The sequence below is a fragment of the Plectropomus leopardus genome, chromosome 11 (genome assembly GCF_026936395.1).
Source record: "Plectropomus leopardus strain MGB_pleo_1.0 chromosome 11, ASM2693639v1, whole genome shotgun sequence".
Lineage (NCBI taxonomy): Eukaryota > Metazoa > Chordata > Actinopteri > Perciformes > Serranidae > Plectropomus > Plectropomus leopardus.
The window spans coordinates 21,999,962-22,018,558 of NC_142186.1; the positions used below are offsets into that span (position 1 = coordinate 21,999,962).

Consider the following 18,597-nt stretch of genomic DNA (forward strand, 5'->3'; position numbering starts at 1 on the left):
GACATGTTTGCTGTCCAAGCAGTTGAACTTTTGCCCTTGCAGCTCCGGGTCAGCCACACTCGCTACCAGGTCATCCCCCAGTCTCAGATCAAAATCAAAATCACACTTGTCTGTCCACTTGCAGTCACATGCTTTCCTCAGTGACCAAAAATACTCAGATGAGCATAAAAATACAAAATATGTGTGTGATGAGTCAAGCAGTTGATTTAATTTTGCTACCCTTGTTTAACCATTCGGTTAATGCTATTATGCTATTATTAGTATTATTATAATCATATTATTTCATTTTCTAAATAAATGAATTAAGTTCTCTTAAGATATGTATTTCTGGACAACAATTGATGTCCAGTGTGCTTTATGTGAGTTAGTATAAATGAAAAAAAAAAAAAAAATGGAACAATGGAAAACTGGAAAAATGTACAAAGTGTGATATATTAAATGGATGCTATATAATATCGTGCACACACTTCGCTGTACAAATTAAACTTTAAAAAAAAAAGTAAATATATAAATTATTTTACGCAATTACAAAAAAAAAATTAAGCAAGTTTCCTCAAGATTTATTTTGCTGAAGAATATTGTTCAGTGAATTGTGACTGTTTTCTAAATGCTTTTTTAATTTCTTAAACATCAGGAAGAATGGTGCCGCCTTTCATTCAGATCAGATAAATCTATTTGTCTACACTGTCTATCCGTGTAGGCAGAGAGGATGTGGGTTGGCTACAACCTTCCAGTTTATCTGTCGAAGTAAATATTAATTGTCATGACTCATGACAGGAACAAATGATGTGCTAAGCACGCTATTAACATTTGCATCACAGTGTGATTAAAGTGATTGTCTATTGTGACTAAATCAAGTTTAACAAGGCCTGTTGCATCATTTAGCACCTTTTAAACAATGCCCTTTGGCACTGCAGGGAGCTTTGTGACTGCACAGAGGAAAATAAAGGCTGTATGTTACACAATGCTAAATCGTTTCACTTGGCAACGTGGCAGTTTCTCATTCAGAAGCATCAGTTACATAGGGAGTAAATCCCATAACAGTTTCATATTTATCCCAAAATATAGGCACATACAGTCTTACAGAGCGTTACTCTATTTTTGTCACATTTCTTCTCTGTATGAAAAAAGTCAATGAACTAAAAAGGTGAACGCTTACCACTGATTTAATAAACTCTAGTCTGGTTCTCTTAAAAATATGTCAGTCTAGCAGTTTTATGTAATTCTGTAATGCAGCTATGATTTATGAGGGTGCACTGTGTGAGTTGATAGTATGGATGCATGAGCCTTGTGTTTCAGCCCTGTTTTATCTGCTAAAACCAACCGTTTTCTCCTGTTCTCTACCTCAGACCTTATCTAACTCTGTGACCCTTTTTTTAAGTAAAGGCACTGATCCCCAGTAAACTGTTATACATCTTATCTATCTGTATTACAATGAGGGGGCAATGGGTTTTTAAGAGGTTAATGGAAAGTAGTTATGAATACAAACTGAGCAGATAACAAGTATGACAGCGGCCATTTACTTTTCCTTCCTCTATCTCTTCGTATATGGTGTACACAATGCAATTCATGCACAAAATGTCTCCTACATAGCATTTTTATAGAAGAAATAAACAAGCAAAAACAGCATTTTTACTATACGAGTAACAGTTCCTGTAAGAGCTGGTAAGAAATGCAACCCTAACTTATTTATTTCAGTGAAGGAGATGCGGTAGTTTGAGGTTTTCTCCCAGGGAATCTGCAGCCATACTGGCCCCTCATATCATTCCAGGGTCACATCTCTTGAGCTTGAGTTAAAGTTTATGTTTCAGGTCTGCTGAATCGTGATCAGCTTATCCATACCGACAGGACTGAGAAAAGCACTAGACCACAGAATAGAGCCCACTAAAAATCCACAAAGAAGTCTTCATGCGCCCTTGGTCATGCGATAAGGAGCAGTAAAAGCAATAACTAGCAGTAGGGATTCTAATCTTCACTTCTGCTGCTATTTACAAAAGCACTAGACCTTAAAAAAAAAGGCTAAAATATATGTGTATAATCTAAAGATTCATACTTAAATGCATCTGTGTAACTGTATTTATCTGCTAATTTATCATTTCACTTGTATAGAGCATTTTAAACCATTCATTGCTGTGGATATGTGTGTGTTCAACAGCTTGTGCTGACATTATTTACAATAAGTCGGTCCAGAAGTGTCAATCATCTAACGCTTCATCCTCAAAAAAAAAAAGCATGTAAACCACATGTAACAGCAACACCACTATTTTTTCCATTTGGCTGTAAGATAATGAACATATAGGCCACTCTCTGTGGCCACCTGCATATTCTCCATTTTCTGCGCGTGCTGTTTAATGATGGAGTCATGCATCTCTATTTCCTGCCAGCATTCTCTGCCTTTAGTAATCCATTTGTTCCCCTCAAGGTTATTGTTATTAACATGGATCTAGCAAAAAGCTTGGATGGAGAAATAAAGTGCTGCAGTGGGAGCCCACCTTTCCCAACCCTTTCAGCACCAAGCCATTGACTCCTGCCATACGATTCCCTGCACTAAATGCCACTTAAGCTATTACAAGTTTTCAGCTGAGTACAGCGCTGACCCGATGGGGCTGAGGACAAAGAGAGAGCACTGACAGGGACACTTATGAAATGCCAGCAGAGAATTGCCACCATCACTTCGATGCGAGGCTGTTTCATGGCCGCTGAGGCTTTGAGTTTGACACAAACAGCTGCGATTGCCCACTATCTTTCAGCCAGTGTTCTCTCCACCTGCATCCTTACAATATATGCTGTATCACATGCTCATCCTAGATCTCTGGCTTATCCAGCTGAAGGAAAAGGTTTGTGTCACTGGATGGCATCAACACACTTGTAACTTTTAGGCAACCTTGACATAATTGTGCCATAAATGTAACTGACAGCTTTGCAGGCTCTTCCTGACTTGTAGTCAATCATAACTCTATCACTGCCCACACAGAGGACATAGCCTGCAATTCAGTTCAGTGGCATGCTTTTGTAAGCTTGTGTGATGATGTAAAACATTTTTATAGCATTTGGAGCTGCATAATTTTAGAGATGCAGCATATAATAAATGAGTAGTAACACATTTTAGGAAGAACACTCATTTGCTGTCTTGCTGAGAGTTAGATAAGACAGTTGATACTTTTTTCATGTCTGTGAGATGCAGTGGGAGCCAGCAGCCGATTAGCCTTGCTTAGCACAAAGACTTGCGGGAACACTTAGTCTGGCTTCAGTTTACGGCTGCACAATTAATTAAAATATCATCGAAATCGCAAAATGGCCAAGTGCAATATTTAAATCGCTTTTTTTTTTTTTTAGATAAATGTCAAATGTGTCACAACATACCATTATAAATGAAGCCTTGTGTTGCTACACAGAAGCTATCTGTACTACAAATCAAATTTCAAGTGTAAGGGAGCAGGCTTCTTTGGCAGAGACCCCATCATCATCAATTTTACTTTATTTTATTTTTTTCAGTGAAAATTCAATTCAAAAATGACAATTCCCGATGCAATCACAATTCATATTGCAATTGCAATATTTGTCAAAATATCTGCAATGTGACTCATTTGTTAAATAACAACAAAATTAAAATGGTTGAAATACGAATATTTCCCAAAATGTTCCCAAAACTATTCCTTTAAGGGAAAAAATGTAAAGCAGACACTATGAAGTACAACTTACATGCTCTATAAGTTCTCTGATCATGCCGTTCCACTGGCCCTTGTCATCCTGAGAGCCGTATTTCCCATCAGGCACCAGGCGGATCTCGTACGTGAAGCCCAGGATGCTGGCCAGCTCTTTGAGCAAGTCGATGCAGAATCCTTCGAAACGGTCGTTCCCGACCAGCGCCTTGTCAGACTTCTTAAGCATGACGTATGGCTCCTCCTGCGCAGCCCCAAAAGATCAAATGAAAAGCAGTGGTGAGGTCAGCTTTTTCAATTTGTCTCAGCACATGCACTTAATTGAGGCAAAGTGATCTGAGCTGATGAGTCGCTGTTGCATTTAACAGGCAGTGACAGCAGATCCAAGTTCAGCATGCGGATACAGAGAGTGTTAAAATATGAAAGACGCTGAGGTTTTTTTTTTCTACAATGATGTATTAGGGAAAGGGGACCTGAGCAAATTTAAGACTGTAATGTAAATTAATTGTCTTGGAAACTGCAAAGCTGTAACCTGCGTTTGCAATAGTGATGGTAATGCACACAAAAGGGATATTTATACTATCAATGTGCCTGCAGTGTTGAGCTAACCAAACCCACTGTCTCCCCCACACCGCTGTGCGTTGACCTATATAGCCGGTGCACAGGTCGGTTCGTTTTATGGTCAGGTAGCTGACACTCTTTACTGGCCTGTAATATTCTGCCTGGCTGCTCATAATTTAGGCCGTATAAAAGCTTGATTAGGAACAGAATGCTGCAGTGAAATGGAACATGCCCACGATGTTGCCTTCGTCAATTGACACCGACCTCCAAGGGAGAGCGACTGAGCTGATGCCTGCAGTGACAACGACTAACAAAGAATAGCTAATAAATGATTTCCTTTATTTGGCGCCTGTTACCATTTCCCTGCCAGATAAACTTGCATGTCCCGCTGTGCATTTCAAAACACCCCGGTCCATTTATGCAGGGGCTGTAATACAATTTATTGCCTCCAATAGCCAGATGTATGATTTACAAACTGAGCTCTGAAGCGGCGTAATTGATTCTCCAGTGAAGGTGACCCTTGCTTAGTGTTTTTTTCTTTTTAACTGTAGCTTGTGTGGCACTAAGTAAAAAAAAAAAGATACAGTCAAAGAGGAGAAAATAGGCAGTCACAGCACACTTTATTCCCTCGGGGATTTGTTTTTCATGGGGGAAAGTGGATGTGATGAGGGTGGAGGTGGGGGCAACAAAAATAAAACATCATGTGCTGGTGAACACAGTGTTTGTTGAGGTTAGCTGCCTGCAAATAACAGTGTAAAACGAACAGGAAATAATTTATTCCATAAATTCTAACAAAATAAAAAGCGCCTGGGAAAACACAGTAAATGATCTTTAATTGTTTGCTATCAAAATATGAAGCCGCTTGGACATCACAATTAGGATAGCCTCTTAAATAAATAATAGCATATGAATACTTGATGACAATGCATTTAGAGAGCAAGTGCTTAGCCAAAAACTTTGCTCAAGTTGTCCAATTAACTTGATCAAAAAGTTTGCATGTTAAGGGAAAAAGTCATTACCATCTGTTTCTAGCCTTCCCATTCTTGCTATTCCCCAAGGTTTGGACTCAAATCAAAGTGTTTATACCAGTTCTCCCCTCACAGTCGCAGCATGGGCGTGCATAACAGAACGAGGAGGGAGGTGGGCTTGCACGGAGACATTACAGGCAATGGAGTGCAAACAATTAATGTAAGGGGGAAAACACATTAAGTGCCTTAATCTCTTCTACAAAGTTATCACTATAAAGCTGTCAGACGTCTTGTTCATGCATCACTGGGAATCAGTTTGATGCAATGTCATTACACTAAGAGGGGAGATTGATATTAAAGTTGAAGCTCTCTTCAGCAATCTGAAAGTAGGCGATTTGATCATCTTAAGCTAATGATTCCTGACGAAATAGCAAATCGAGAAACATGTCTGAAACGCTCAAGCACACTTTGAGGCAAAAATGACCCACAACATTTTAGGAAACATGAAATGTAACTGAAACACTTGAACTACTTGGTGAGAAACACATCTGCATTAACACCACTCTAACTACAACATAAAATCAGCCAATACTGGCAGTTTCGAGTGCAGTAGTTCAACATTACACCACTTAAATCCTTGTTCAATTTCTCCTCTTTGAGACAGAATTAACATAGATGGCACCTGATAGGCATTAATTATGTCCCGTCTTGACCTCACTTGCAGTAATTACAGCCTTGTGGTCCAATATAGGCATAATGATAGTGTTTATCCTTGTAGCTTGTATATCTGTCCTGAAAAGGTGCGGGGGGGTTGTGTCAGCTCCTCCTTGATGTCTCCACAAAGACCCCGGCATCCAGTGACAGTGTTAAGTGCATATAACTAGGAATCTACAAATGAAAGTGATGGGTCGCTGAGCGAGGGAACGCCAAGTTCTCTCTATCTGCACATGCAATTATTACATTCCCAGGAATAGTTCATTCTGTATCACTATTTTCTGCTTTGTTTTTGTTGTTGTTGTGTTATTCAAGACTTTCTCACTTAAAGCTGGGCGTTTTTCTTGAGACGGCAAAGAAAGACAGAAATTTGAAAATACAACCTCCTCTGCAGCTCTCCCCACTTTGTGCTCCATACAGTAATCCAGTGTTTCCCATACATTGATTTTTTATAATTTTATTACATTATAGAGCTTTCTCTCTGTCAGAAAATGAAGAGGACAAGAATTGCTACTGCACCCTGCGGTCCCTCCCCCTCGCTTCCCCCAACTGAGAAATGCTTTCCGAGGAGTAGAACGGCTCTGGGGATGAACCTCAGGTTGGCAGCTGCTGTAGCAACTCAAAATTCAGAGGTCACAGTGGCTTAATGGCCACGAGTTGCCTCAGCCACTGGATGGGGGTCCGTCTCCTGAGCTCTCCTAGGCTAGGTGCATTGTAGTGGCAGGATGTGAGGCAGAGGACACACTATGATTTTAGGCATTTGCTAACTTTAGCTACAAAAACACGAACTTCTATTAGCCATGCTGTGAGCCTTTGGCTGCCATTAGTAGAAGGCTAAAAGGCCACATTTTCTCTCCATTTTTTAAACACTTAGCCGATATTGACACGTTGAATTTCACTTATCCCTATTCTCTTTTGTACTCTTTCTGATAAGTTCATCCTACTGGTTTCTTTGTAGTGTAGGCAGTTGTTGCCAGTGCTGGAGTTGCACCTTTCCCTGCAGGACTCTCCACCCTTGCTGTAGGCTTTCACTGAAGGAAAGTATTCACGCATCTACATTTGTAGAACAGCCAATAAGAGCAACCTCTCTGAAATGGCCCGTGATTGGCCAAAGTCATAGGTTCAGTTTTCTAAAGAAAACAGAGCAAAGAGGAAGTACAGACATCAAGTTTTCTCTCAGACCACGTGAACTACAATATGCTCAATGTTTATTATTTTGCCCAAAGATGATAAAAAAAAAGCCCATCCTTGCTTTAACATGCTTATGATGTGACCTTAAAATTTCATCTGGATCACTGCTAATTGGAGTTACTGTTGCTTAACCTGTCAAGCTTCTGGTTCTCTCACAGCATACTTATGCAGTTTTTAATGATGGCTGCAGATTCAACATTCTGAATTCTGTGGATTTTTTTGAAAAAATTAGCCTTAGGCTCACATTAGGTCCATGAGGTGGTTGAATGCACTGTGTGCATCTGTGGCTTCTTATTGTGTTCATCTGAACTTCTTGAAAAACAAGAACCCTGTAAAAAAAAAAAGTGTCTCTAATATGGTACACACATGATTGTTCTATTTTGCAGTGTAGAGTTAGTTAGTCCAATGAGTATGAGAAAAAATATAAGATCAGACTCTTATTTTAGTGACATAACCCCCTTTGCTTCTATATACTTTATATTGCCAAACTATATACAAAAAAACTAAAATGTTTTGAGGAGTAACCAAGAAGTTGGGCAAACTAGCTATTTTAGAAAACACATTTAGTGTAAATGGAGTGCAAACTTTCCCAAAAGCAAATTAAGAGCAGGTTGGGCCACTAACAATAGCCTAAACTTTTATATAGTAACTTCCCCATTGTGGAAAACACATAGCTAGCCAGGCATGTTAATGTTTCCACCCCAAATTAGGGCAGTTAAACACACTGTTTAATCCATTCCTTACACTTTTGCTCTAATGCTTTTGGTTTGGAAAGACTTAAAAAAAGAACACCTTCAAAAATCCTTGAATGCTGAGTATCGCTCTTACTCCAGCCTAATGCACACCGCTTCATAATGTAGGGAAACCTGAAGCTTGACAGGCCTGCTGTGCCTGGTTACGCTTGTTAAGCTATGATTGGACAATCTCTGTTTGAAAGAGGGATTAAGTGAACATTTTTTCATAAAATAGTATCAGAATATGAAATCTGTGATTTCTTTGCTATTCTTTGATATTGCCAATATACTTTGTGTCAGTCACTCAGGGAAAGGAATGCAAACTGAATGCACTCCTTTCAAACGCTGCAATAACTACAGAGTAAGATCTGGCAGATGCTGGAAATAGATAAATATTACTGTAAAGCTTGAATTTAGTTGATGATCTAGAGGGGAAACGGAGGAGACATGAAGGGCAGGATGTGTTTTACGCAAGACTACACAGGTGACCTACCAGGATGGTGGTGATGACGAGGGAGCGGTTAGCCAGGGAGTCAGTGATGTTCATCCCTTTTCGCTTCGGCACTTCTGTGATGTTAAGACCTCCCGACGCACTCCACTTCCCCACCTGCGGAAGATGGAAAGCGTGTAGCTTAGTGTTCTGTGTCTGTTGGTGGGCTGTGACCCCGGCAGACTTGCCCGCCAACCAGTCTCCCACATTAGTGCCAGGTTGAACACATTTCCGGCAGCATTAGATGATTGGCTGAGTCACCTTTCTATTGGCAGGCCAGGGTGTTTTTGGAAAGCAGAGGGTAGTTGAGTGTATGTCTTCTAAGAAATAAAGTATGATGGAGAAATCAAAAAACTGGAATGGTTTTGTGAATTGTACGTTGAAACCATAGATTTACCAGATATTTTTGCAGCAGAATGAAATCCTGTAGATTGCAGTGAGATTAGTGGAAAGCTCAAAAGAATAGATATTTTTAACAGATGTGAATCTACTGTATCACCTGCCCTCATCTTCAAACTATGCTGTCAAAAATAAGAAAAGCTTCTGTTTAATCTTAAAGGTCCAGTGTTTAGGATTTAGAGGGATATATTGGCACAAATGAAACATATAAAGTATTAAGTATGTTTTGTTTTCTGTACAATCGCCTGAAAATAAGAATTGTTGTATTGTTGTGACCTGAGAATGACCTGTTTTTATCTACATAAGGAGTGGGTCCTTATCCACAGGGATCACCATGTTGAATGGCCATGTTTTTCCAGTATCCAAAAATGGACAAACCAAACACGCCATTCACATTTTGCGTTTTTCGCGTTCTGCAACAAGAGCCTCAGAAAAAAAACACTTTTTTAATGTCAAACTCCCTTATTAAGTTATTTTATTGGTTTATATCACCTGGTCTTTTTATTTTGGAAATGACCTCTGAGGATAATTGGTCTCCGGATTTTAACTTTTAAGAGGAAAAAAGGAGAGCACACATTAGGTACTGGGCAAGCAGCCTGTCTTCGACGTGCCATACAGTAAAGGAACACTGACTCATAAAGTGATATTGCTGTATTCAATGTTTTTACCAGTTTAAATCACTAATAAATTTAGAATGGAGGAGACCTGTGTGGATAATCTGGCTCCCGGTTAAAACCTCCCAATCAATGAACACTGAAGGAATTTTAACCAGGAGAAGTTTCAGTCGGTTGCAATCTGCTGCTAGATGCCACTAATCTTACACATTGTTCCTTTAGGTGTTTACATAAATATATTGAGGAATACAAATGATAATGGTGGCTACAATTTCAATAATAGTAAATCATTATATTACACAGGCATATAAATATTTGTTTCTAATGTGTGTAAATGTACTGAAGCAAACAGAACATTCTTAAAAAACAGCAAATATTGCAAAAAGGTTACAGTTAAATTGAATGAAGGTGCAGCACAGGGTTGCTGGTTGGATTACACTGTGAAAGTAATTTTGCTCTGCAGTGTCGATGAGATAAGGCAAGAGATTTGAGCAAATAAAAGGAGTTATACATGCGAGAAACCCTCAGGCAAAGAGCTCTGCATATTGTAGAGACACACTCTGGAACATATCATTAGCACAAATAGTCCTGTGGCTGTCGGTAACAATCTCTGTTTGCAAGTCGAGCCCTCCACCAAACCCTCCTCCTATCCCTCCCGCTTCCCTCTATTACTACAGACATAGCTTTTAATATTCACTGGGGTTTGTGCTCGAGGTGGATCCATTTAAAGACATACAGCCCCCCACAAAAAAAGCATGAAAAACGTCTGTTAATGTCCTCCCTGCCTAATCCAGAGAGAGGCATATGCTCTAATTTGAAAAGCACATTAGTTACAGCTTGTCACACAACCAAAGAAGACTCCAGGAGAGAGATTTAAAAATATCTGTATGAATGCTTTCCGCTTTGCAAAATTCTTTCTAATTGTACCCAATTACAATTAGCTCAATTCATTAAACATGATTAGCAAAAGACTTGATTCAAAAGTTATTTACTCATGCAACCACACGGAGAGCATTACATTTATTTCACCCTCCTGAGCACACTTGACGTCGACTGAAAGTGGCACTCTGAGAACCTGTTCATAATTCCAGCATAAGCTCAAAGTTGGGCTAATATTCAATTACAATGGATTAGTTGAATAAAGTCCACATCTTAACCGGCTCAAACAGTTAAAGCCGATTCCACGGATATACAAGAAAAGAAAAAAAAAATCCAGCAATCCGCAACACGCTGCTGGATCAATGCTAACATGCCTGAGTGCGGGATTTGTCAGAGACACAATGAAAAGATGCTAATATGGCATCAAATACTATTGCAAGATGACTGTGCTTCAGCTTAATTGACCACACGCAGGACAAGATGCCAGTGAAATAGAGAAGAAGAATCATTTCAAAGCAGCTGTGTTACAAGCTCTATTCTTGAACAGAAGGGTTACAAGCTGAAAAGCCCCTGCTATTATATAGTGTTGAGCCTTTAGGGAGTACTTGAGGAAGTCATAATGGGACTTATCCCTATTTGATGTATTCATAATGTATGAAAGCCCTCCAGTAGAGAAAAGCTGTTATAGTCCAGAGGGTACTTTGCCTTCCAGTATAATAAAATAAGTTCTACATTACCAACGTTTTAGTCCCCCCCCTTCTTTTTTTTTTTTTTTTTTTTGTAAAACATGTTTATACAGCTCATTACCACCAAACAGCATTTTGGGCATCACCTCAAATTATCATTAAGAGAGGCTGCAATTAACACCCTAATGTGTACCCTAATCCAATTTGCTTTATGATCCACTAACTTATGCTTATGTTGAAACAGCCAATTTGCTTCCTTGTTAGGAGGTAAATGATACTGTCAAATTTGCGTCATCTGTTCCACACCAAGAAGAAAATCTGAAACTTATCTGTCAAATCAGTAATCCATTTAGTTATTTCTTATTGTATAGTCATTGCAGACGTTATTCACGTATGTGATAAAACATTGCTATTCAAACTCAGTAGAGAATGCATTTTAAACGATGACAAAATTTACCTTTTCAAGTCCGTCCTCCTTCAAACTGATGATGTCCAGGTCGAAGTCTGTGCGTAGACCGCTCGTCTTGTTGAATGACAGTCTCCCCGTCAAACCATCCCAGTGGGACTGAAAGATAGCATATCTACATATTTATACTCCCATTTAAACACATTCATTTAGAAAGTTTTATATTATTATTTTGGTAATATAGAATACGGCATAAAAGTGTTAATCTTCGCACAATCTCATGCAATCAATACAAGAATCTTTTTGGAGGCATTAGACATTAAAACATTTCCAGCCGACTTCCTTCTTACTGTTTCAAGTCATCATCGCTGTTTTGATTGTGGTCTTTTTAAATTTAAATATCTTTGACTGGATGAAAGATTTTAGCCATCGGACATCTGGATTTTAATTTATCAGAGAACCAGGCTGAGTTAATGTTAGCAGCAGCTTGGACAGCAGATCACCGGCAAAGAAATATCCTGACATGGAAAAAACCCTAAGTGCCATTCAAAAAGAGTATATTTTAATAGATTGTTAGAATAATTTTGTTGTTCCAGGCTGTTTTTCTACTCTGGTTTTGAGGGTACAGTGTATAGGATTTAGGGCAAACTATTGGCCGAAATGGTACGGAATATTGATACTATGTTTCTGTTAGTGTTTAATCACCTGAAAATATGAATTGCTGCGTCTTCGTTACCTTAAACTAAGCCGTTTGTATCTACATATAGAGTGGGTTCTCTCCCATGAAGTCTGCCATGTTGTTCCACAGTAGCAAAGGACATTCAATTCAAACATTGGCTCTGGATCAGGCCATTTTGCATTTTTGCATTGGCCAAGATAGTTCTCCTGCACACTTGGCAAAGAAGAAGAAGTTAAGTTTTGAAACCTCACAGCTTGATACCACTAAATCCTACACACTGGACCTTTAAAACAGCGCTTCTTACAAACGAAGAGATCGTATATAACATTAAACATGTAATGATGATTTTAGCTGCATTTAAATTGTGCAAAGTTCTGGTGTAATAGCTGACAGTGTGGCTGATTTTACACTCTGATTTCCTAACTGCAGCTCAGAATAACATGAAACACCTATGGAATGATAACTAGAAATAAAAATGAAAGATCTGTCTTTTATTAGAAAAATAATCCACAATATTAATTGGTTCCTGTGATTATAAATGACCTCATCAATCCTCAGTCTTTACTTTGGTAGCAGAAACAGTCTAAGATTACTTTTAAGTGTTTTATGTTACATATTTGCAGTGGTTTCATCATCTTCCAACTAAGTAGTAAAAAACAACAACTTTGTACTGCAATCCAACCCAGAAAAAACACAATATAATGCCTCATTATTGCCCAATCAGATTGTTGAGGTGTTGGTTCGATTCAGCGTAGTGTTTAGGTTATAGTTTACTTTGCATGATATCACATACCCAATATTTTGTCACACCTTCTGTCTTGTACATGTCTTGTAACAAAATATTTGGCTCACATCACAATATGACAAAAGTAATAAGTGAGTAAGCAGAGAGAAATTCACAACTGCTGTCATCAAAACACGCACAGCCACCACACTCTACGACACCCTCTATCTTTCACTGAGAGTAAAATCAAACCCACACACACACCCACGGATCAAAAGTACAAACACAAACCGTACAGAGCTGCATTTCCTTTTTTAATTACATTTTACATCTCAACGCCTCCGATGCGTTTTCCCTTCAGACTACGGAGTTAATTAACAACCATCTCCTTTTGCTTGATTCCCCATGAGGGGGAAAAACACATAACTGCCCCCTATTACGATTCCCTGATACCCGCCACCTCCACAGATGTGTTTATAAGCAAACACATGACAGTCTCTGCAAGACTTATTGGTGTCACACTTATGCTAATGGGGGTAGCAGTATTTCAGCACTCATGGTGCCAGCTCTTTTTACCTGTAACTGTTAGTCATTATCTGTTTTAGTTTATTCTTGGCATCTGTACAGTATGGCGTGCTCAGCCATTGGGGGGGGGTTATTTTATTTTTTTTTTTAAATCAAATGCCAAGATTATTTTTCGTATTCATTTACTCTTTTGTCTGTTGTGATCTTACTGCAAAAACAGATTTTTAATTGTCTATCGGTGTCTCTTTCATTCAGTCACAGTCTTTGATGCAGGAGCTAGATCTCTATTAAGTCCTGGTACAATAGAGTAATTAATCCTTGTGTGTCGAGTTGCAGCACTTTTCTGATATTTAAAATCCAAACTGTCACAACCCTACAGGCTATAGCTCTCACTTGTCTCTCTCGTAGCTTGCCAAAATTTGTTGTGAGAAGATCGAAGCTTCAAGGAGAAATTTGTGGCACTCTTCTTTCTCAAACCCCCTCATACCTCATTCCATCTGGCCTATCGCCACCGAGGTGGGTGGCATGTTCAAACAGCTCTAATTCAGAGAGTGACATAAACGCCTCAGCCACATCACATCCGAAGGGCCAATTCGACCTTCAGAACATGTCAGACGCCTGTCTAGAAGAGAATGTAAATCACGCCTGTGTGGTTTTATAACCGAACACTAAAGCATGTTTGGATAAGGACAATGTAATAATATTTCACTGCATGCCTTTAGACATCACCAATACTAGTCAGTGACATAGCTGCTAATGGTACTGCTTATTGGTAGAGCCAACAATGCTCGCCGTTTCAGCTGACCCTGTGCACCACACACACACATACACAAACACACACACACACACACACACACACACACACACACACACAAACACACACACACACACACACACACAAACACACAAACACACACACACACGCACACGCGCACACACACACACACACACCATTCACAAACACAACATTGTTTGTTGTGCATTGTAATGGTATAGACCTTTGCCGTTTTGTGATTGCATATTTGGAAAACAAGCAAGAATTGTTGGTACAACTCAGACACAAACAAGAGTATTAATGAATGTTGTGCCAGTTGGGGATGTGGAGCTGAGGAGCATTATATTATGGGGCATCAGATACAGAGCAAAATTTTATACTTTACGCTTTAAATTCTTTGTGCTCTAGAAGCGGTTGACATCAGACACATTGTCAGTGAAAGGAGAAAATTTGTTCTTCCTCAGCTTCTAACGTAGCACTCCGAATAATGATACAGCAACTTTTTTTTTCACTGTTGATTCATCATTATAAAGAGTAACACGCTGTAACTCTAGTTCTATAAACACAGACAGACAACAGGGCTCTGTGCTGTAGGTTAGACCCCTTATTTCTGCCAAACCACATACTGAAAATCAGATTACATGTAGTTCAATTCATCCCTAATGGCCCTGTCCCCACCATCTTCTCCAGTTGACACTCCTCCTTAAGGCTCATTTATGCTCAACATTAGATATGTACACAAACATGACAGAGCTTCTTGTCCGTAGTCTGTGTTCAGTTCATCCATAGTTGTGCATTTTTCTGAAAGCTTACAGACACAGCAGAGCGGAGCACTGAAATTCATGGGGGCAGTGTAGTGTAGCCTATTTCAAGCGAGACACGACCATTTAAAAAATGGTAGAGCCAAAAAAATCTCTAATATGGTGGAAAAAATTTGCAGTCCACATGTTTAGACATCTTTAATGGCTTCAAAGATCGCCCCTGTCTACAACGCTGCCTTTGTTAAAACGCACATTATCACGACCTCCTCCATCGTCACCATGTTTGTTATTGTCAGAAAGTCTTGACTCTGCCCTCGGGGTTCATCTAGTGGGATGTATCGATGAAAACATAAAGGATGCATTGAAGAATGTGGACGGTTACAGCTGCTTGAAATGAATGGATATATTTTTGGTCATAAAGGGAGTATAAATGAGTCCTTCAGAATTAAAAGAAGCAGAAGAGAGCTCTACCAGTATTCAGAGTCAGGTTACAGTGGACAGGTTTATCTATTTAACAGGCCTCTACAGACCTAAGGGCCAATTCTTGATAACCGTACCCCCCCTTTCTTTGATGCTGACAAAACTCAGGCCAGCTTGTCTCTCTTGAGTGGCCAAGAGAGAGCGCTTTGGCAGAAGGTCACAAGACACACAACTCATAAAACTGTAGATAGCTGTGGGCAAACTTGCCAACACTTCACCAGACTTAGTGCACTGCACTGAAAACACAAGTATCTGTCTTTAATCCCCACAGGTCCCTTTTTAGTGAAATGCTCAGACCTCAAGGAAGTCACTTACTGCTAAACAGAAGGAGGGGGAAAACCAAGAGGGTTTAAACATCTATCCGTACCCCATCTATCTTTGCAACTCAAGAAAAAGTGGTTGGTCCCTGTCTTTTAATATCAATGCAGAGACAGAGCCTGGTGCTATTTTGGAAAATCAGACTTTGCTTTCTCAAGGACACTGCCTGCCAGTTAGGGAAATCCTTGGAGGAGCCAAAAGTGGTGGCTGTTTCAAACCTCCCACTCACCCACACTTTCTTTCAAAGTGCATGCTTTAGGGGAAACAAAAGGTTAGATTTTTTCGCCTTTTGAGTCCTGCTTCTGCCCCTGCTTACCACCGCACAGCAAGGTCATCAGTTAGCCCATATTCAGCTCCCCACATGTGGCTGGTACCATGAGTTCGGGGTCCATTCAAGTGTATAGTTTACATGAGCCACGCACAATCCACTCCTCTCTCTTTGTACACCTGGCTGAAGGTAGAAGTTCAATTGACCTGCTGCTCCCTTGCCTCTCTCATTAGAGCCAAAGTGCAGGGCAGGCAACAGCACTTTATGACAATGGGATCGTGGTATTTGTGACATCTGAAGGCGACCATCCACAGCCACAATGGCTGCCTACTCTGACTTTGGCCCTGGTTCCTCAATGTTGATGCAATTTTACTCTTTATCATCTTTCATTTCGATTGAGAAGGATGCTGTCATGCTGCTGATAGATGATGTCCTAGTAGATCTAAAGCAGTAAAGCTCAGGAGAGATCATTGCTGCTTGAGGAAGTCTAAACTGGCTAAAAGGCATGCTCAAAACTAGTCATAAATGCTGTCAAGATGCTTTGCATGTAGGTGCGTAAAGCACCAACAGAGACTGTGCATGGAGAAAGTCTTTGGACTAAGTCATGGGTACTGATCAGAAGTTGTCAGCCATGTTGCTGATGATAAGTGGATGAAGAAAGAGGTTAAGCCCTTTTTATACGGACAGCCCCCTGTAGCCATCATTCTGATTGCTCTGTGGGTATATGCAAATTTATTGGGCAGTTACTACAGATGAGAAATCCTGGTTAGAGGGCAAAGCCTGCGTAAAACACTGTAGATCCAGGAGGTTAATGCTTTAATTTTGTAATAATTGCAGTGATTATAAGAAGGGAAAACAAATGGAAATCCTGCCACTTACTGTATAAACCACACCTAAACAAATACAAATGATTTTGTTCTTTGAAATCAATATACAAATAGTAGCATCTCTGCACACCCTTAATCTGCCATTTTGCTCAGGCTTGTTTGGGTATTCTGAGGCACTGTCAGACTCTCATGTTAGATTAAATAAGAGCCGATTACACTAGTTGTGCTTTCAAAAGGTTACAGTACGTGCTTTCTGGAAAATAGGTTATGAATACAGGGAATTTATAAAGCTGACAACAACACTGCTTTGATGTGTCTATCAAGGCTTGGTTTGTTTTGTGTGTGGATATGATTGATTTGCTGGGTAAATATCCAAGTCCCAAAAGACTACATAGTCCACACTCCACTGCTATTGTCATAGTCACCACTTAGTCAGTATGCGCTAATATCAATAATACTTAAATCAAATAGCAACAGGCCAAAGCTGCCCCATCACCTCTTTGATGAAACTCATGAAGCGCCCTCCAAATCTCCAGGGTTTGTGGCGGTGGCACTGCAGCGAGTTTACCGTCATCTGTGGAGCGTGCTGGTACGAGACGGATACAATGTGGACCGCATCATAGGTCAGAGCCGCATCTGTCTGGAATAAGGGGTGAACATTAATTCAGCTGATGCCTGCGGAAAGACATATATAGTTTGGTCACCATCTCATCTTCACATTAATATTGAAAGATGTAAAGGAGTTCTGACAAATGCTTTTTTCTCATATCATCCATTAGACACACATAGTTATTATTATTATTATTATTATTATCATTATAATAATAATAATACATTTTATTTATTCATTGAGCGCTTTTCACAATACTCAAAGACACTTAACAGAGACAAAAACAAACTCAATTAAAGCCAGTGATTGTAGTAGTATTTAATGTGTATTTTTTTAATCTATTTTTGAGGCACTTTTGGCGCAATTTTCTTTTATCCTTTACGAGTCTTTAATTTTATTACATCATGGGTTAAGACTCTTTTTAAAGGCTAACTATATACACTGTAACTATATTTAAGATAGATATAATGGGGATGGGTATGAGTATATACACTGTGTGTATATATATATATATAAGTAAAAATTCTTTTTGGCACATTTGCTACATTTTTAATGAATGAATTAGATTTGTAACATTCATTTTTAGCATTTGCACATCAGTGGACATATATTAAAAAGAATCAAGTGGAAAAACTCCACTTTATTTTATTAGTAAAATAAGGACAACCTATATAAATATTTATTTTAGACCTCATTCCTTGCAGTATGTTGCAAAGGCTCACTGTTTATCAACACCTGCACTATAATTGCCATTTATTTCAGACTATGCATCCATTAGCTGACAACACTGTAGCTTCACAGTCTGTAACAATCTCCAGCAGAACAGCCTGAACAGCCTGTGGGTATGGATTCAACAAGAGCTGGAAGCTTTCCATAAAGATCTTTCTGTCTTGATGGCATAATTAAATTTCTGCAGATTTGTTGGTAGCACATTCATGCAATGACCATCTTGCTCTCTCTCATCCCAAATGGGCTGTGCTGAGTTTGATATCTGGACTGTGTGGGCCATTGGAGTAAGACAAAGTCCCCATCATTTTCCTAGAAACATACTGAGACAATGGTGCATTATCCATTATAAACTATCCATTTGAAAAAGAATGGCTGTAAAGGGATGCACCTGGTTTGAAACAATGTGAAGAGAGAATGGTGCATCCAAAGGATAATTGGTGCGAAGGGGCCTAATGAATGTTCTCCACAGCATTATATCACCCCCATCTGTACTGTTGAAAGCGTAAAAGATAACCCAGCGGATTTGTGCTATTCCTGCCAATATCTGACCCTGTCATCAACATGCCAGGGCAGAGCCAGGAATTCTTCTGATGAGAT

The 18,597-nt window shown here is 39.4% G+C and overlaps 1 protein-coding gene across 1 annotated transcript in view; it reads right to left on the reverse strand.

Moving 5' to 3' along the window:
- grik3 (glutamate ionotropic receptor kainate type subunit 3) overlaps positions 1-18,597 on the reverse strand; it is a 121,290-nt gene that overhangs the window by 24,709 nt on the left and 77,984 nt on the right. Inside the window, exons 7-10 of the mRNA XM_088084275.1 lie at positions 17,158-17,301; positions 11,356-11,463; positions 8,324-8,437; positions 3,703-3,906 (exon numbers count right to left, since the gene is read on the reverse strand). Of these exons, the coding sequence (XP_087940401.1) occupies positions 3,703-3,906; positions 8,324-8,437; positions 11,356-11,463; positions 17,158-17,301 (570 nt within the window). The remainder of the gene's footprint in view (positions 1-3,702; positions 3,907-8,323; positions 8,438-11,355; positions 11,464-17,157; positions 17,302-18,597) is intronic.